Below are 21,502 nucleotides of genomic sequence, written 5' to 3' on the forward strand. Positions count from 1 at the left end.
GAAAATTGTTTAAAACCACATTTGCGCGTTGAGAACGCAAAACCCATAACTAAATTAGTCATGGAATTTGCGTTTCGACTTCGTCTCATCGGAATCCGACGCTAACTTAGTGACAGGACCAAGCTAAAGCTAAAGATCCGGCGAAAGGCTCGAAATGAACCTGATGGAAAATAAGTTGTTTCTTTATACTCCTCGATCTTCGCTGAACCCAGAATTTTCACTGATTGAAACAAAGGGTTCTGGAAGGAGCCAACCCCATATTTCGCAATTAAAGCCCCCGTCGGACACTACATCATCGATCTCTACTTCCTGGGAGGGTATGTAGACAAAATATTTCCTTGTACACGGCCGAGTGTTGTTTAGTTGTATCACGCAATATATCAATGATGTTAAATGGCTTATCTTTGGCCCGGAAATGGACCATCGTCTCAAAAATCCAGAAATACACAGAAATGTGGTTTTATATGGGATCTTCCGGGCCACGGAAATGGTGTTTTCATTGTTTGAACCTATTTCAAACACGATTAAAACACCATGCTTTGGGCATAAATTTGGACCATGAGCATGGGGAAAATATGGGCTTTTCATTTTCTCGTGTTATTAGATAGATATAATTTGTATCGAAACGGAGACTGAGGGAATGTCGCGAAATGAAGGTTTTCTCGGAGGGAATGGAAAATTAATGCAACGAAATTTGAATGAATGGAGTAATTTGTACTTAGCGTACATTTGTAGTATCAGCTATCAACAAATACAGTTTCGCTGAGCCGTCGGTCATACAGCCCGTTAACAAAGGATGGTTCCAAATAGCCACCAGCTATTTTCCGGGAATTTTTATTTTCACTTACACAGGTCATGTCTGAACTTTCGTCAGTACGGGTAGAAGTCATTCCAAGCCACCCGTGAAAAAAGCGTTCCGCCGACCCTGAATCATGAAATTTTTTAACGAATCATAATTTATCAAAAACATTAAGTCTTATTGTATCGGGGCTTTAGATAAAAAAGAAAAAGAAAGATCAGACGAGAAAACGTTATTAGTGTTCTAGAATTTTTTGTTTATTTTTCCAATTTACCACATTGCACACTAGAGTGACAAGAAAAAAACCTGTTTTAATCCACCTAGAGGTGCAATTGTGCCTTTCTCATTTCTCCAAACTATGATTTAATAGCTGGTTCGTACAATATAACATTATGGAAATGTCCTTCATTCTTATTACATTTGGTAAGTATATATAAGAGCACCTTTTTGCATTCATCGCGGTATCGGTTTGAATCGGAGTTTTCCATGTGATCGCACTCCACAACCCGTAACTCCGGAGCCGGAAGTCGGATGGAGACTAAGTTGATCAAATCGGTCTAGCCATTTTCGAGAAACCAATATAACCGTTATTCTGAATTTGGATGCTTCCGGATCCGTCGATGGTGGCCAAACAGACTTTGTTTACATTTTGGAAAATCACCTTTTTACATTCATCGCAGAATTCGTTAGAATCGGGATTTGCTGCGTGATCGTACATATCACCCTGTAATTCAGGAACCAGAACTCGGATCCACACAAAATTCAACAGCAGCTGATGGACCTTTCATTTAAAATCAAGTTTGTCAAAATCAGTTCAGAAAATTCCGAGAAACCGATGTGGAAAAATCAACAAATTTTGATTTGTAACCATACTCTTCAACTCGTAATCCGGAACAAGATATCGGTTGAAAATGAATTTCAAGAGCAGCCTATGGGAATATTATACCTTTCATTTGAATCTTAGTTTGTAAAAATCAGTTCAGCCATCTCCGAGAAACCGATGTGAACATTTTGTTAACAAATCCGCACATACACACATACATTCATACATACATACATACATACACACATACAAACACAAATACATACATACACACAGATATTTTGCGATCTCGGCGAACTGAGTCGAATGTTATATGAGACTCGGCCCTCCGGGCCTCGGTTAGACAGCCGGTCTTTGGAGCAATTGCATAACCTTTCTATATGAGGCAAAAGAATAATATTTAATTAGCTTAATCAGCATGAGTTCAATGTTATCTTCATGTGATTATATTTTGAAATGTTGGTGGAATGGGTTTGAAAGTGGAGGGAATGGGGGGTTAGTAGAGTGGAAGTGGAGGATGCGTCAGAAATCCTTCATCTTATTTCGGTATACCGGGTGGACGAAGGAAATGCGGGTGTGAGGGTGGTCCAAGGGGAGGGGAGTGATGAAGGAGGGAGGTGTAAGGGCAAGGCGGGGGGAGGTGCGGCGACGCAATACTCAACTGCATATTTTGCCTTCCATTTGAGACTTGGTTTGAGAAAATCGGTTCAGTCATCACCGATGAACTGATGTGACTTTAATTGTGGAATATGCCCGGAATTCCGGACTTCCGGAATCGTCGATAGTGGACAATATATTCAAATTGGCAATCAGTGATCTAAACCTACGATTAGAAGTAATTTGGTGACTATTTCAATATTTTTTTGCCTCTGAGGTATTACGATTGTACCGATTTATATGGGAAATTCCAGTGTATCCTTACTAATACCCCTGTAACCCCGGAAGCAAGAGTCAGAACCGAATGAAATTCAGCAGCAGTCAATGGTATTACTCTATCTTTTATTTGAAATCAAGTTTGTAAAAATCGGTAGAGAATTCGTTGGGGAATGGGTGTTATATTAGCTTAGGAACTTGGTGGGTTCCCCGGGGGTGTCATGATCCGTCATAGGTGGCCAATGTGGTCAAAGCTGCTTTGACTGATCATTAGTGATCCAGACCCGCAAACTAGAGTAATGTTACATCAATTTTAATATGTTTTACATCATTTGAACATCATGGTGGTACCAGTTTATATGGGAATTTGCTGTGTGACCGCACTCTTCAACCCGTAACTCCGGAACCGGAAGTCGGATCAACTAAAAAATCAATAGCAGCTTATGGGAGCGTTATACCTTTCAGATGAAACTAAGTTTGCGAAAATCGGTTCAGCCATCTCTGAGAAAATTGTGTGAGTTTAAATGACACACACACACATACACACACACACACACACACATACATACACACACACAGACATTTGCCGATCTCGACGAACTGAATCGAATGGTGTATGACACTCGGCCCTCCGGGCCTCGGTTAAAAAGTCGATTTTTACAGTGATTGCATAGCCTTTCTTGATATGAGAAAGGCAAAAATGACCCCCATCGGCTCACCCTTGAGTCGATTTCTAGTCGCACAAGGAGTGCTTGCTCCAAATTTGAAGCAAATCGGACAAGTCTAGCTACCGGACCAACGTGCCTGAAGTTTATATGGGATTTTTCGACAATAGGGATCTTTAGGGGTGTGCGGGTTAAGGCATATGCTGATGCAGATTACAGTCGTGATTCGCTGGTTGGACACTTTTTAACTGGACCGCTTTTTAGTTGGACCTCCGCTAGTTGGACCATTGTCCAACTAAAAAGCATCTGAATGTCAAAATCTTATGTCAAATTTACTTTGACAAACAATCTGACAATTATTAGAAATGTGAATAGATGCATTTAGACTACTAACGTCTCCTTTGGAGAGTTTTTGACATCTGTCAGTCGGTCCAACTAACAAATCAAATTCGTTAGTTGGACAGAGGTGTGGCCCAACCAGCGAATCACGACTGTAGTACCGTAATTTAATATCTCAGTCCTTTTTCAATTCTTAGGCCCGAAACTATTAAAAAAAACATTTTTTAGTTTGTTTCCTTTTAGGACACTAATGAAGTTTCCTGGTTGAAAACAATCCCATTTACTTATGCCGTCTTTGTTTATTATTTTCCACCAGCTTGTAATGTAGTATTTGTGTCATGTGGCGTGTACGTACATGAGCCGTAGAAAAGTCTATGTGGGGTGCTGTCCCGGTTAACAATGAGGCGAACGAGATATTTGCAGATACGTCATTTAGTTGGACAACTGTCAGTTTGTTGGTTGAATTTAATTTGTTTTTTTTTTATTATTTGAAAATCAGAAAAGAATAATAAGGGTTTAAGAATGATATGAGTGTACTCGTAAGGACACCCGCTATTAATACATATGAAAAACTGACACAATTCCAAATTAAAGATCCCTATTTACATGGAGAAACCCCACTAGCTCGCATTTTCGCCGATAGGTGGCACTGCCTGACGTTTATATGGGATTTTTCGACAATTTACATGGAGAAACCCCATTAGCTCGCATTTTCGCCGCTAGGTGGCACGGTATGCATCGTATTATCACTGTAGTTGAAAGTAAGAAAGATTATTTAATTGTCTACAACTTTGTCGAGGACGTGTAGTGGGTGGGAATCGAGTCCCGATACACAACCTTGCACTGCTAAGCCCCATGCAAAACTGACTCAGACATCTCTACATTAAAAGTTTAATAACTTCTTTTAACAAAGCCGGGTTGATTAGCAGTCTTCGACAAAGTTGTAGACAAATAAATTCTCTTTCTTATTTTCACTTACAATGATAAGACAATGCATACAGTGCCACCTAGCGGCGAAAAGGCGAGCTAGTGAGGTTTCTCCATGTAAATTGTCGAAAAATCCCATATAAACTTCAGGCACGTTGGTCCGGTAGCTAGACTTGTCCGATTTGCTTCAAATTTGGTGCAAGTACTCCTGGTGGGACTAGGAATCGACTCAGGGGTGGACCGATTAAGTTTTTAAAAAAATCATTATTTTTTGGGCAGTCTATTGCACACAGGTAATAAATCTATCTATCTTCGATTAGAAAAATCTAACAATTTCAAAACACATCTCGGTGGGTTTATGATTTAGACCTAAACATTATTGTGAACCGGCCAAGTTATAAACCACTTTCATTCCACTGCCTTCAGTTTTGTACTTTTTACTCGGGTTACTAAAAGTAAAAAAATAAAGATTAACGATGTACTATAGTCATTCGAAGTCCACGTAATAATTTTACCGATACAGAATGTAGTGTTGTGTAATAAATACCAAATCGAACAGGATTGAGAACACCCCCAATCCAAACTTAACTGGGTCACCAAGTATCGATTGCCAATCATCTGAAATATGATCGTTACATAGGTGTTGATAATATCCGGCGAACAACTGATCCACCTACCAAAATTCCACGCATTAATCACCATCTGCAAAATCCCGAACAATCCACCCGCGATATCCAGTAACCGGTTCATAATGGCAAATCCCTCGGTACTTTTTCTTTTGTAGTTGATATATGCCTGCGGAAAGTATTTGATCAAGGTCGTAGACAGCTTGACGTAGCTCAACACGTACAAAAAATCCAACCAATGATGGGACCCGAAGAGCACCATCCCCAGTGAACCCAGGATCACGATGAAATGGGATCCAATAATCGCTTTGGCAATGGTAGAAACAGAGTTTCCCCCGTTTTCATACATGTAGCACTGCAAAATAGTGTAACCTGTGGCGAAGGATGCATACACGGCGAACCCCACGTCATTTCCGATCACTGGATTCAATCCGAAGGGGTGACGGTTGAAATATTCTTGCTGTATTGAAGGGTAGAACTGTTAAAAGCGATTATCTGAGGAAACTGAATTTTCAAGCCCAAACCTCAATATAGTTGTTCCAGTACATAAGTGAATTGAAGATGGCATAGCTAATATGCCCAATAATGTTAATGTGGAGAAAATCAAAACTGAGACCGACGACGTTTTTTCTGCGATGATTCAAAAAGATCTGAGGGTAGTAACCACCGCACCAGCATGCCGTATAACTCCAACCAATCAGTAGAGATATGAGGATCAATGGGTGATATAGAGCTACTTTTAGCCGTACAAATAATCTTCTGTCGTCAATAACTCCCTCCGGTTCCACCGCAGGTTTGATAATGAACCGGCCTGGGCGAAGTCCGGTTGCTTCCACAGTTGTTATGTTATTGGAGTGAGCTTCATATTGACGAATCCACGTAATTTCGGGCACCACATGTACGAAACTGTTGTCGTTGGTGCTGAACTGCACGGACAAATTTTTGCTTGATGAACCACTGAAAAAATTATTTGAATTATAATCCGAAGGATAGTTCAATATAAATATCACAAACTCAATCCACAGATTCAGCGTTACAGGCTCACCGAAAGTGATAGTGTAGTCTTGAGGATCGAACCGAATTCTGAGATTATTATTTCGATCCGGTTGCTCGGTACTGAGACCCACTTTCACGCTGATTAGAGCCACTAAAATCCTAATTGGCACCATTCTTCTCATGGGATTGTCACTATGCAACTGAGCTTAAAATTTTTGCTCCACGGTAGCGTAGATGGATGTATCTATATACGTAATAATCAACATGCAAATAATAGTGCTTGCTAGATAAGACCAAATATTCTGTCTAGGATAAAAAACTTTTCTCGCAGAGGTTGATGCGATTACTTTGGACATATTGCAATATTGTTTTTGAGTTGCAATACGGCCACAGATCTTAACTCCTATGCTCAACTAATCGTCAGATGGAAAAATATACTATAGCAGAGAGAACATAATTGTCACCGTAAACACGTTCCATGTAATCTGTTGATCTGGCACCCGTGCCCTTGGCAGTCAGTGTTTCGAACTCTGACAGTGTAATGCAGATTTGTAGATTACTCGGTCTTGTACCGTCATTCTCCAATCTCTGTATTCCACAGCAAGAGCGTCTTTCTCGGCTTCACATAGCCAGCGCAACGTGTCGAGTTTGCTCCGAATTTTGACGACCTCTTAAGGTTCTCCACTAAACTTCACTTTAGATGGTCGTTTTATCGACATTAGTGTTACATGCCGAGACTACTGTAATCTACCATTTATATTGACTTCCCGAAAGTTTCAAAAGTATTGTTTAATTGAACCAACCTCTGGAATAGCATTCGAACAAAGTACGGTTTTCATAAAAATATGCGAGTTTTGAATTTCACATGGATATTGAAACAGCCTGCTAAGTAGTTTCTGGTTGGCATCCAAAGCAGTACTACAGGGTAGCAACGAAAAGAATGGAACATTTAAGGGGTAAGGCAATTTTCTATTTGCTCATGTCAGCCACATGGTTAGGCAGGGGAAGGAGGGGTGTGTGGCGTAAGAGCTATATTGTGGCTAGCTTGTATAATGTCCTTAAACGAAAATCGAATTCTTTCTATCAGCTTGAAACTTTTCTTAAACCCTATAGAATCCGACAAAATAGGTCACGTAGTCAGAAACATGCACGTGCTGATCGTAAATGCATTTTTCAACATACACCATTCAGTCTATATCCAAACGTCAGTCATAGCGGTCACGATACCTAGTGTGCTTCTGCTTCTGTGCGAGTCAGTGCACAGCGCACGAAAAAACAGGTGTGTTCATTGTCTGGCGAACAAAGGATTCCGTTACTTTTATTTTTGTGAAGTGATCTATCAAGATGACTGAGTCTCATCACCAAAACGTGATTATTTGGCCTAACGCGGTGGCCATTGACATCAAGTCTTTTCGCATTAGACCGAGTGTTCGTGATGTGAAAGATCTGCTGAAGGTAAATGCAGCTTCGGTTTTTGGAAGTCACTTTCATTCAGCTTGAGTATGTCAGTCACGTGCTACAGATAATGTTCAGCAATTTCGCAGAGGCAAATTTGTCAATATGGTATGAAATGCGACTACGGATAGTCTACGTTAGCTATGCTAAGCTAAGAGAGTAATGATATTCGTAATTCCGACTGTTCGCAGGGCATGTAAGATGAACTATATCCACAGTAAAAACATTTGGTGTTGTATGTTTTCTACATGAATCATCCCCATGGCCACGCCGTCGATCTAAACTTCGCGTTCGAGCACATAAACGCGGTACTCCGCCCTTCCGCAGCTAGCAATATCCAATACCTGCTTCAAACTGGTCACCACCACTCTAAGTGTATCAGGGCGATTATTTGATATTTCGGTCACAACCAAATTACTTGTTCTCGGAATCTCGAACAAAATTGAAGTTTTCCTGTTTATAGTTCGAAACAATATTACAAAAGACCCGATTGAGAAGCATGAATATGATTTCTGTTGACGCGTCAAAATCTCTTTGGCCTTGAGGGAACCTTTGTCTAGAGAGGTCATTTTAGCACTGGCCCAGAATCCAGCACAAGATGATAGAAGAAACATGAAAGAGGAAAGTAATATAATAATGACATTTAGCGTTCTCTCGCGGAATCCAGTCGGCTCACGAGTAAGGAAGCAGTTTTTTTTCCAATGTTTCAACAGTGGCTATTAATATATAACGATGCCAAAATCTTTAAGAAAAAAAAGCACAAAAGAAAACAGAAAGAAAAAAAAGGTGGGTAACGTCAGAAACATAACCGCCATGAAGTAATAGTGCTTTATCTTGGTTAGATAGCATTACGTTTGGGTTGACTACGAAGAACCGCTATAGATTAGCTTTGCAACTTTTTGAAACAAACGGACACTGTTCCAACATAACTCAATATTCTCGCCCACCAAAATTAAAGATGCTGAATCCCTCTGGTATAAAGATTCGACATATCTATCATTTGTTTACCATTACCGAGGAAAATCTCTTCGAACCCTTCTCGAACGAGGGCCATTGGGGGTCTCAGGCTCAATTGGAATGACACTGACAGTTAAATGGTAAACTAACGATAGAGTTGGCGAGTCTATACCAGACGGATTGAGCGTCTTTAACCAAAATCTCCAGCCAACAGCCGCCTTCCCGATAAGAAACACATAACAAAAAGATTGCAAAACTATATCTCACATTGTTACTTGTTATAATTTTCTGTTATTTTAACTACTAACGAGACCAAATTTATAACGAATGTTACGAAAATTGAATTCTGTTATAATCTTGTTATTTCATTCTGATCGGGTTTCGGTAGGCTCAAATCCAGTTCAGTCCGCCCGTGCTTTAGAAATACTTACAGAAACATTTTTCCGTACGCAACCAGAACCTGTCGCATTTCTAGACTCGTTCGTGTATGCAAGTTATTGAAGGGGGCGGGCAACCAAGGTGAAGGTAAAGCAATATTTTCATATGCTCAAAAGCGGTACCGTGAAAACTCTTTCAGCGGAAACGTCCAAGGACGAGGGCTTACGACTCCTTTCGAGTCCGGAAGTCGAATCTAAATAGTGGTTATTGTACGGACAATGTTATACGAGAGGTGTACAGGTGGTAAAAAAAATTAATTTACACATACTATTTATTATTATACCCTATCTAAACTTAATACTATGTGACGTCACGATTTAGCTACTTGCGGGTTTTTTGTTTGGTGCAGGTTTTACGATTGTGGTGCAGTAGGTGGTCAACAAAGATATCCGCCGCGAACAGAAAAGGCGAATTTCGGTGGATCTGGGTTCGCTGGTGGCAGAAAAACGGTCCGGAAATTTGAAGACGATAAACCTGTCGACCTCGTACTAGCCTGTCGCTCTAACAATGGCGGCGTTAGCACACTGGCGGAGTTGCCACATTGGCGGCGAACTTCCCAGCGCATCGGATCTAGGGTTCTTCAGTAGGAGCTCTCGGTTCTCCTCTAATAGGTTCGTTGTGATGAGAAACCTTGGGTGAGTGCCTGTAATCTTTCTGCGTGAGTGACCCACCCGTATCAGATGGGAATGAGAAAGCCTAGCGGCACGTATAAATTTGGAAAAGCCAACAAACAAGTATCGTAACCGGGTGTTACACATTAATGGTATTTTGGATTTTAGAATGACACGTAGCCCCAGATAGTGGAGTAAAAAAAATCAATGCCAAGAAATTCACGATACATTCAACCAAAGCTGTATAAAATTTTAAATTTTGTATTTTAAATGCTAGAAATTTTAAACAGAACTATAAACTGACAGTTTTTTAAAACATATGAAGAAAAAACTAGATTGAACAAAACATTTGGTTGTTTTGGTCAATCTAGTTTTTTCTTCAAATGTTTTAAAAAACTGTCAGTTTATAGCTCTGTTTCAAATTTCTAGCATTTAAAATACAAAATTTAAAAGTTTAAACAGCTTTAGTTGAATGAATCGTTTTCTTGGCACTGATTTTTTTACTCTACTATCTGTGGCTACGTGTCATTCTAAAATCTAAAATATAGTACTAGCATGTTTATAATAGAAATTCTACTAAAAATTGTTGATGTCATTACAAAAAACATTTTGAATTTTGAGAATACATTTATAGAAACCAACAGAAAATAGTACCTAATTCAGTAAAAACTGCCGTTCAAAAGATGAAGAATTTAGCTGGATGTTGGCTTAAACAGTTCTTGTACAGCTTATTTTCTCTGATGAAAAGCTTGTTCAGCTTTCGTTGTTTGTTGGGCTGTCTCCACTAAAAGTGATAGCATTTTTTCTTCATCAAATCTACAGAAAAAACGGAAATTCCAACTAGCATTTTAGCTCGTTTCAGGAGGATCGAGAGCAACTAATCAAAATCAGTGAATTGAGAATTTGTTTAGTTGTCCTCAATAGTAACTGATTGAATTGAGAAAATCAACTAAAGTTTTTGCATCTGCGCCGAATTTTGATTCTCCGTGTTAGGCTGATAAAACGGAACACATTTTTCTTTTTTTAATAAATCCAAGCTGTTATAATGTTTCGATTTAGCCCCTAGACATAGCTTAATAACCTTTTCTTAATATCTATCTATCTACTCCGAAACGGCTAAACCGATTTCCGTAAAAATTTACACACAGTAGGCATTTGTTATGGAGCGTGTTTATGTGCTATTGGTCGGGGATTATCTGTCCACCAGATGGTGCTACAGAACAAATTGTGTTTTCCTCCTATTTCGTTGAAAGTCGCAGCAACGCGCGATGGGTATTAGCTAGTCTATCTATATATATATATATATATATATATATATATATATATATATATATATATATATATATATATATATATATATATATATATATATATATATATATATATATATATATATATATATATATATATATATATATATATATATATATATATATATATATATATATATATATATATATATATATATATATATATATATATATATATATATATATATATATATATATATATATATATATATATATATATATATATATATATATATATATATATATATATATATATATATATATATATATATATATATATATATATATATATATATATATATATATAAAAGTCAATGTTTGTATGTACACTCAAGTTTTTTTACGCGGTTTTTTTTGCGCGGTATTTTTACGCGGTTTTTTTACGCGGATTTTCAAATTTACGCGGTTTTCATTTACGCGGATTTTGAAATTAACGCGGTTTTCATTTACGCGGATTTTGAAATTTACGCGGTATCCATCAACGAGGTTCCCTTTAACGCGGATTCTTAACTTTAAGTGGTCTTCATTCACGCGGATTTTGAAATTTACGCGGTTTTCATTTACGCGGATTTTGAAATTTACGCGGTTTTCATTTACGCGGATTTCGAAATTTACGCGGTTTTCATTTACGCGGATTTTAAAATTTACGCGGTTTTCATTTACGCGGCCTGTATCCCCCGCGTAAAAAAACCTGAGTGTATATGATTTATGGACTCTCAAACGGCTTAACGGATTTCCGTAAAAATTCATACTTTGTAGACATTTGTTATGGAGCGTATTTGTGTGCTATTTGTTGGGGATTATCTGTCCGCCAGATGGCGCTTCGGAACAAATTGTGTTTTATTCCTATTTCATTGAAAGTCGCAGCAATGCGCGACGGGTTGACACTAGTTTAGTATAAAAGATTCGTTCGAAAGTGGTTTGTATTCCTGTTTACGACAGCAAAATCAAATGGGCTTACTATCGTTCGAAAGCGATTTGAACGAATATCGCATTCGTCGTAAACAAGAATAAGGGTGATTTTCCTTATTTTTGCTAATTTGACTCGTTAATATAAGGAAAAGACTTCGTTCGGCTGCTGGAGCCCATCTAACATATTTTCGTATGAGGCTGACAAAATCGGGGGCTGATAAATCGGGTCTTTACTGTATTCGTATTCTTGAAGTTGTAGAATCTGCTGTGGAAGAATGACAAAACAGTTTAAAATATTCATAATTGCCACGCATTTCTCATTATTTTGAGACCCCAATGAAAAATACTCCATGATTTGCAATACTACATTTTATTTCACTTTGTATTGTCTAATAATGTCTACGTTCTCTCGCTTGTTGCAATCTGTCAAACTTCCAAACTGTTCTAATCCACCTGTAGGTATTATTACATATTTCCTCATCAGTTTCTCGCAAGCTAAAGCTTCAACATCATCTCATACATTTAATGTAATCACTCTTTGTATATATGATGCTAGTATATGTGCTGGAATGCATTGTATGGAGATGTCTAAATTGATTGAACTTTTTACATATGTTCAGTTGTACAGTGTATATGTTTTTTTCATCGTGTATTGTTGGATAATTACATTTACATATAATAATTCGTTTTCTTACTGCTTCACGGTATTTCTTGTTGTGTAAAATGCAATGTCTATATTTCTTGAAATCCTTATCATTTTACAGATTGTTCTTACAAACTAAACACTAAACTTTATATTATTGTCAACAATATTATTCTTCCTTCCAATCAGGCTTTCCAATCTCTTACTAGGGGTATTTAAATAGTTTTCCGTTAAACGGCAATGTTGAATAGTTAACCTTTTAGCAGACTGTCGGCTAAACAAATCACTATTCAGCATCAACTATTTGTACGGAACACCTATCGCCTACCTAAAACAATTGGCCTTTGAATATGCAATTTTCTATGCTTTTTGGCAGGTAATAGTAACATGACGTGTCCCTCGTTTCAACAGGTTTTGATTTTCGTTAAGGTGGTAGGACAGTACATCGAATGAAATACACATAAAACATTCATTATTACCGATTAAAATTTGAGTCGATTACGTTGCGCATTTATAATTTGAATTTTCTTTAGAATAAGTTGGGATTTTTAAATCTGTCCAAGAGGAATAATATTAGGGTTCCCCATTTGAGTAACAGTTGAGGATAATTTGAAAATATTCGAACGAAAGTATTGTAATAGGCCTTATAACACACTAAGCTTTTGTTTGAGATTCCGGGTTTTCATGATATGTGCTACTAAACTGTTCAATAAAAGGTTCATTCTTTGAAATCGAAGCACTTGTTGCTAATTTGTGTCTGAATCAAAATTGACTCTAACTAAAAATTTGAAATCACAACAATGCGTTTCGTTCAAAGAATGAATCATTTTCCGGACAAAACTTTGAGAACAGTTTAACGAAAGATTTCAGTCATTAAAAATGAACACTTACTGTATTGGTAGTTTTTCTTCTTTGTGTACTATTCGACTATTGGTCTTTTTTCTCTCGTACATAAATCAGCCAAATGAACTCATTCAAAAAAGGAACATAATGTATTGAGCGACATGACAACCTAACCGTATACATAACATAAAATGAAACAAATACTCGTACAGAAAGGTTTACTAAAAATCCTACCACAAGGAATGATCCAGTTGGAACATATCACTGATACAAACAGCCTTAATGGAAAATGGTTAATCTTTAAAACAAAACTAAAATACAATCATAACTTTTAAAACGAATCATAACTGCTAAACGAACATCCGTCCGCGGCCCTAAATGGAGAAACAACTTATTCCTCACATCCGATGCGTCGTTCCAGAGTTTGTCCGCTTCGTGTTTGCCGGGGCATTGCGCCTCTAGAAAAAAGCGGTTCTCCGATGGAATGCGTTCTAGCTGGTACCAATACTAATTGTTCTAATTACATATTATAATGCATGTGTGCATGACTTGATGTGTGCTTATATGCTACCTCGATTGATGATTCGGTTTAAACCTGAGCTGGTTTGGCCTTGCCAACGACCATGAGCATTTTCTGCAGGAATCGCGTTATGCCCACTGGAATCGATGATGGGAGCGGAGAAGAAAAACGAAATATGTTAGAACGTGAATTGTGAATTCGAACATGAAGTTGTGCTAAAGTGTTAGTAAATAACTGTGTGCAGTTATGAGAGGAAGTAATTGTATATATAAAAAAATTGTCGACTTTAATGTCTTTTGAAACAAACTCATCTTTAGTCAAAGATATCCAGTTTAAGTTTGTTGAAATGTTTTGGACTTACAAACCTCGAACAATTCAATTTTAGAGTTACCGAATTGTCTGATAGAAAATTAAGGATACGGTGAAAATTGGTTTAAAACCGTCTTTATGCATGAAGGGCACAAGACCCAATTATAATTAGTCCAGGAGTTTGTGTTTCGACTTCATCATCATCAGAACCACGGTACTTCTGAAGAGACCAAGTCCAAACGAAAACGCCTGTACTAATTATAATTAAGTCTTGTGCCCTTAAGGTTCAAAGAACTTTCGGTGAGCTTCTACACGAATTGAACGCTTGATAGTATGCGTTGGAAAAAATACGTTCAACTTTGTCACCGGTTTATCCATATAAAGCATTTATTAAACTCTAAAAGAAGAAAATCAGTCGATTTATTAGATTATCAGAATTCAAATCATGCAAAATAGTTGGTGGAAAAACATTTGACCGGGCGGAATGGTTTTCTAAAGTGGCTGAGATTTTTCGTCACACCACCACACTGACCCGGGGCACACAACTCAACTACGTAGTGAAAAAACCACAGCCACTTTTTCAAATGCACCATCCCGCCCCGTCATTTGTTTTTCCACTAACTATTTTGCATAATTTGAATCCTTATAATCTAATAAATCGACTGATTTTCTTCTTTTAGAGTTTAATGAATGCTTTATAAGGATAAATCGTCGGCAAAGCTGTACACAATTTCTCCAAGCATAATACCAGGCGTTCAATTCTTACACATGCTCAAAAAAAGTAACTTGAGCCTTAATTTTCTCTCAGTAGGTCTCATCAGCAAACAGAACCTCTGCACTTACGGGACATTAAGTAAGTTAGAAGTCGTTTAGTGTGTTTACAAGTAGTGTTTCCATTTTGGACTTAGCGTCAGTCAGGTTTATTGGTCAAGTGCCGTGGTTCTGAAGAGACGAAGTCGAAACGCAAACACCTGAACTAATTATCGCTAAAACCTTTTGTATGTACTTCCCAACAAAGAACGACAGCTGAACAAGCCTTTATTACAAGAAAATAAGCTGAATAATAACTGTTCAAGCCGTTATCCAGCAAAATTGTTTGTTGGGTTAGAATCCGGATATATTTTAGTATTTCTGCCTCTAGTGGTCGGATTTGGAGAGTTTCAACAATTTACAGTAGGATTCCTTGTTTATATTTCGTCTTGAAACGATTAGATTCTCAAAAAAATCAAATATACAAATAATCGATTGTTCAAAATACCGTTCAAAAAATAGATTTCGAAAAATCTTTTCTTTAAAAAATCGATTCTTCAAATAATCAATTCTTGAAATAATCGATTCTTCGAAGAATCGTTTTTTACATCGATTCCTCAAAACATCGATACTTTGAATAATCGATTCTTGAAAAAACCGATTCTTCAAAAAGCTATTTCTACAGAAAACCGATTCTTCAAATAATCAAGTTTTGAAATAATCGATTTAAAAAAATGATTTCTCAAAAAATTCATTCTTCGAAAACCGAATCTTCAAAAGATCGTTTCTTGAAATAATCGATTCTTCAAATCATCGATTCATCAAATAATGGTTCTCCAAAAAATCGAATCTTGAAACAGTCAACTTTTCAAAAATCGATTCTGCAAGTAATCGATTCTTCAAAACATCAATTTTTCAAAAATTCAATGCTTCAAAAAAATCGATTCATTAAGAGATATTTTTTTGAAAAATTGATTCATCAAAAATTGGTTCAACGAAAACTTCAAAAAATCCATTCCTTTAAGAATCGCCTTTTCAAAAATGTTTTTTTTTCAAATGTTGGCTTCTCAAAAAATCGATCTTTCGAAAAATTTATTCCAAACTCATTTTTATAAAAAATGGATTTTTCAAAAGATCGTTTCTTGAAATAATCTATTCTTCAAAAAACCGATTTTTCATAAAATCAATTCTTCAGAAAATTGATTTTTTCAGTAATCGATTCGTCAAAAAATCTGTTCCTCACAATGTCGATTCTTCAAAAAATCTTTAAATTAAAATTAAAAGAATCGATTCTTCCACAGATCGATTCTTCAAAGGATCAATTATTCTAAAAACCGTGTTTTAAAAAAAATCTGTTGTTGAGAAAATCGCTGCTTCAAAAAATCGATTCCACAAAAAATCAAGCTTAAAAAGTTGATTTATCAAACATTCGAAATAAACGAAATCCTAAACAAATAGATTTTAGAAATAATGGATTCTTCGAAAACAGAATTTTCAAAAAACCAATTCTTCATAAAATCGATTCTTAAAAAATCGATTCTTTAAAAAAACGATTCATAAAAAAATCTGAAATAATCGATTCTTCAAAATATCGTTTCTTTAAAAATCTAATCTTCAAAAAATTGAAATTAATTCTCAAAAAACGATTCTTCAACAGATTGATGCTTAAAAATATCGATCAGCCAAAAACAATTTTTTTTCAGGCGATCGATTCTTTAAACAATCCATTCTAAAAAACGATTCTTAAAAATCGATTTGCTAAACAAATCGAATTTCTAAATAATTATTTCTTGAAATAATCGAAGCTTCGAAAAATTTATTCGCCAAAAAATCGATTTTGTGGCAATCGATTTTCCAAAAAGTCGGTTCTTTAAAGAATCGATTCTTTAGAAAATCGATTTTCCTAAAAAATGATTCTCCAAAAAACCGACTTTCAAAAAAATCGATTGTTCAGAAAATCGATTCCTATATCAATCTATTCTTTAATTAATCGTTTATTCGAAAAATTGATTAATCAAAAATTGATATTCGAAATGATCGTTTCTTTTAAAAATCGGATCATATGAAAAGTTGAATCGTTAAAAAATCGATTCTTAAAAAAATCGAAACTTCAGAAAATTGATTTTTGGAATACCAATTATCCAAAAAATCGGTTCTTCAAATAATTTATTCTTCCAAATTTCGATTTTTCAACTAATTGATTCTTCAAATGGTTGATTCTTCAAAAAATCAATTCTTTAAAACAAAGTTTCTTCGAAAATTTAATTTTTCAAAAAATCGAGTCATAAAATAATCGATTCATAAAATAATCAATCCTTCAAGAAATCTATTTATCAAACATCGATTCTTCAAATAATCGATTCTTCACGGATTCGACTCTTCAAATAATCGATTCTTGAAAGAATCGATTCGTTAAGAGACATATTCATGAAATAATCGATTCGTCAAAAATCGATTGTTCAAAAAATCGATTCTTGGGATAATTGGGTACTCAAATAATCCATTCTTCATACAATCGATTCTTGAAAGAAATCGATTCTTCAAAAAGTTGATTCTTTGGAAAACCGTTTCATCAAAAAGTTGATTCAAAAAAAAATTTTTTTTCCAAAAAGCGATTCTTAAAGAAATCTTTACATAGCTAATTGAAAAAATCGACTCTTCGAAAAACTAAATCTTCAAAAAATTGATTCCTCCAATAATCAATTCTTAAAATAATCGTTTCATCAAGAAAACTATTCTTCAAAAATCGATCCTTGAAGTAAACGATTCTTGAAATAATTAATCCTTCATATGATAGATTCTTCAAGGATAAAATAATCTATTCTTCAAAAACTCGATTTTTTCAGAGATCTGTTTTTAAAGTAATCGATTCGTCTAAAATCGATTATTTAAAAATCGATTCTTGAGATGATCGATTTTTCAAATAATCAATTCTTAAAACAATCGACTCTTCAAAAAATCTGCTTTTGAAATAATCGATTCTTGAAATAATCGTTTCTAAAAAAATTGTTTCTTCAAAAATCTGCTTCCATAAATCGATTCTTCGAAAAACTAATTCTTCAAAATATTGATTCTTCAAAATTTCGATTCCTCAATAAATTGAACAAATGATTTTACAAGAAATCGATTTTTTTGAAAATTAATTCTCCAATTAATCGATTCTTGAAATAATCCATTCTTAGAAAAACTGGTTTTTCAAAAAATCGATTTGTGATAGATTATTCTTCAAAAAATCGGTTCCTAAAAATCGATTTCTCAAAAAATCGATTCTTGAAATAATCTGTTCTTCAATTAATCTATTCTTCCAAAAATGGGTTCTCCAAAAGATAGATTCTTAAAATAATCGTTTCTTCAACTAATCGATCATTAAAAATCGCTTTCTCAAGAGAGACTAATTTTGAAATAATCGATTCTAAATAAAATCTTGGAATAATCGATTCTTTAAAAAATCGATTCTGCAAATGATCGATCCTTAAAAAATCGGTTCTTTAGCAAAACGATTCTTCTAAAACTCGTTTATTCGAAATGTCTATTCAAAAAATCGATTCTTCACAATATCGATTCTTCAAAAAATTTATTCTCGAAATACTTGATTTCTTAAAGAATCGGACTACTCAGGATACGGTACAAATATATCGATCTAGGAACAAAACGCCGCTGAGTTTAGTAGGCTATAGTGTCGAGTTTTTGACGTGTCCGGAATAAATTTTACTTTCTCGTATTCGACCTCTAGATGCGCTGCTACAGAATAAATAAATGCTTCCGAACTCAATGGGAAGCGACTTTTTCATTTTTGAATAAAAGAGCTATTGGTTATTCTGAATCGTGAAGGGTGTGCATGTGAGTAGCCTCTAAAATAAGGGCGGTTGGTAACACCCTGAAAAATTTTGAATTAAATCTATTAGTCGATTCTGATTTTGTTGAGTAGTAATAAAACGCTTATTCAACTGTGCTTCTGTATAGGCATCTTCATCGATCTGGCATCCATAAATATTTTGATTACAATGTGGAAAATGATAAACAACGTGCCCAGCGAAACAGATACTTCATTAAATGTACAATTTAGTGCGAAGTGCTAGAAACTTTTGTGTGCTGACAGTAGAGTGCTAATAATTTGGCGTAAAATACAAAATAGCAATACAACAGAATAGTTTTGAATAGAAAAGTTGCCAGAAAAAACCTTACTAATTCGACGTCAACATTTCATAAGGCATTATATACAACATGCTCATGTTGAGAAAATGGCGTCTGAAAAATTACCTCGTACTTAATATTCCCATTTATGAACAGGAGCTTGATTTAAGGACCAAACAACTCAATGCCGTGTTAAATTAACCATTTTTTCTGAATAATATAACAGATTTATTAAAAAAATTGTATTTTGAACGTTTTTTGTAGATGAATGTTTTGGTCCCTTTTGAGAAATCGCACTGGTTTTGTGCCCTCTCCGATAATCCCTTTTCGGCGAGACGTTAGCTTATAGTGCGTGCGGGTGAGCCCTTTTGTTTACAGCAAATGATTATGTGACGTTTATTTTGATCCCTTTCTTGGTGTTGCGATGTTTTTGTTCCCTTTTCAAGTATAGTCTTTTTCATTAAGAAAAGGGCACATAAACAAATTTTTCCGTTTTGTTGTTTGGTGTTTATGAGCCGTTAATTTTTGAGGGGAAGTGAAAGGGAACATAAGCAAAACAAGTTGTTTTGCTTATGTGCCTTTTCGATAATCCATTATTTCCCCAACAGCCAGGTTTCAGAATCGGCTTATTTAAGGTATGTATAAAGCTTTGTTAGTGTCCATTTGAAGTAAGTATTAACCGGAATTGTTTACGTTTTGTTTATCGGCCCATTTGAAATGTTCTCGTCGAATTAATTGCGATTTGCACCACCACTTTGGACGCCATCTATGGAGATTTGATCAAGCGCCCCATGCTGTGAGAATCCTTGAGGCCTTTTTTTTTTTTTTTCAAAAAGACATATCTACAATGGGTGACTCTCATTGTTTGCTTTCTCTTCTGTTAATAATTCGGTCGCTTTAACATTAATCCCTCAACTCTGTACATAATATTCTAGTCAAAACCACCGTCTTTCGATCCGTACTGTAAATCAAGCGAAAAGTGCTAAAGTGATGCCGTAAAAATCAAAAGAGAAGGTAAACAAAGAGAGTCACTCATTGTAGATATGTCCTTCAGAATAAAAGCTCTAGAATTATTCATTTGATAATTACTTTTATTCACACCTATAGTACCTGAAAATATTTAGCCCTCCGTCGGTGGCAACTCTGTGACGAACTGCTTTGATTGCACCCGCTCAAGTAATGCAACACGTCTATCAGCGGGGGTAGTCTACTACCACCCTGTTACACACTGTTAGGGACCACTAATAAATTACGTAACGCAAAAATTGCCCAAAATTGACTCCCCCCTCCCCCCATGTAACAAATTGTCACAAATTTCTTTATCCCCCCCTCCCCTATTACCTAACAAATTCCTTGAAAAAATTTTTTTTCTTCGGTGAAAACATGCTACGTAACGATCCAGATTACTCCCCCTCCCCCCTATGTCACAATATGTAACAACTTGTCGAACCACCTCCCCCCCCCTGAAATCGTTACGTAATTTATGAATGCTCCCTTATCTACAACACTGGAAAAACTTTCTCGCAAAGCAATCCAGCTTAAGTTTTGTTTGCTTGTCTATCGCTTTTATTTTGTAAGCATCACGAGGTCATGAAGTACCTTCACATGTCACGAACTGGATATAAGCAATGCTTAGCGACCGACATCTGTGTTCATCGTTATGACAAGTCTATATAAGAAAACTGAGTGTCAGTTGATGTCCTCAAGGTGGTGTGCTTTCACCATTGTCGCCAATGTTTTGTTGAGTAAATTTACTGAACTTGGATTTCCGACATATTTTCACCGGTAATTTCAGATAATGATCACCGCTATTTATATTAACACACTTTCTGATTTGATGCAGTCGGCCTTATTTAGTGTTTTTATATTGCTTGTGGCACTAAAAACTGGGTTCCATCCGCACTGCGCACTTAGTGTTCTTCTATTAAATTCTTCTCATAGATTGGTTAGTTCGACTGGTCTGTCTGTGAAAGTACCATCTCTATTACTTGAAATACATGCAGTTTGATCACACGCAATTTGAAAATGCGGAGTCCAGATTGGTGAAAAGTGCGCAATACGCTAATATTCCAGTTATGAACGTTTTTCCGTTTTTTAAGTTTGCCTCAAAACTCTGACAGTACCTTAGTGACATGTACTACAAATTATTTAAAACTTTTCAAACCATTGCAAATTTAATTGCATTGAATTGAAACCAACACCGACATCAAAACTAAAGCGGAATGTATGATGAAATCATGCAAAGTAAGTAGTTAGGAAGAAATTTTGCACTAAACCTATAACTAAATTTGTAAGAAGAACATAATATGTAAAACAAGAGATAAAAACCTTTTCCGACTGTGTGGCGCGCGAAACAGGCCAACTTATTTCTGTTTCGGTCGTACCACCACCATCAACTTCTGTAAACATTGTGTGACGCCGCCTGCAAAAGTCACAATCCGTAGATACAATGGGAACAGATAGCAGCGAATTGGTGTGCGTGTGTGAATAGAACATGGAAATAAATAAAAGAAATCGTGATTTAGAAAAAAGCGTTTGCCAATAAAAACGGTGATAATTAACTGATATTGGA

General features: G+C 35.9%; 2 protein-coding genes across 7 annotated transcripts in view; both read right to left on the bottom strand.

Annotated features, from left to right (window-relative positions):
• Positions 1 to 1,731: 1,731 nt before the first annotated feature.
• LOC131677027 (cystinosin homolog) lies at positions 1,732 to 6,254 on the bottom strand. Its single transcript, XM_058956533.1, has 5 exons — positions 6,067 to 6,254; positions 5,577 to 6,009; positions 5,104 to 5,512; positions 4,942 to 5,044; positions 1,732 to 4,875 (listed from the first exon to the last, which is right to left on the bottom strand). The coding sequence occupies exons 1-5, from the start codon at positions 6,228 to 6,230 to the stop codon at positions 4,803 to 4,805; spliced, it is 1,182 nt and encodes a 393-aa protein (XP_058812516.1). The 5' UTR covers positions 6,231 to 6,254; the 3' UTR covers positions 1,732 to 4,802.
• Positions 6,255 to 12,082: 5,828 nt separating this feature from the next.
• The window catches only part of LOC131677028 (Y+L amino acid transporter 2), a 47,133-nt gene continuing 37,713 nt past the window's right edge, over positions 12,083 to 21,502 (bottom strand). For 5 of the 6 annotated variants that reach the window (XM_058956535.1, XM_058956538.1, XM_058956537.1 and 2 more), the window contains exon 9: positions 12,083 to 13,874. In XM_058956535.1, the coding sequence (XP_058812518.1) occupies positions 13,807 to 13,874 (68 nt within the window). In that variant the 3' untranslated portion in view covers positions 12,083 to 13,806. Of the gene's footprint in view, positions 13,875 to 21,258; positions 21,353 to 21,502 lie in introns of all 6 variants that reach the window. The other variant, XM_058956539.1, reaches the window with a different exon arrangement.

This window comes from Topomyia yanbarensis, chromosome 1, assembly GCF_030247195.1.
Source record: "Topomyia yanbarensis strain Yona2022 chromosome 1, ASM3024719v1, whole genome shotgun sequence".
Classification (NCBI taxonomy): Eukaryota; Metazoa; Arthropoda; class Insecta; order Diptera; family Culicidae; genus Topomyia; species Topomyia yanbarensis.

Coding starts and splice junctions, on each gene's coding strand:
- LOC131677027 (XM_058956533.1), bottom strand. CDS start 6,230: ATGAGAAGAATGGTGCCAATTAGGATTTTAGTGGCTCTAATCAGCGTG. Junction 5,513..5,576: donor ACTGGAACAACTATATTGAG/GTTTGGGCTTGA, acceptor CCTTCAATACAG/CAAGAATATTTCAACCGTCA. Junction 5,045..5,103: donor GATTAATGCGTGGAATTTTG/GTAGGTGGATCA, acceptor ATCATATTTCAG/ATGATTGGCAATCGATACTT.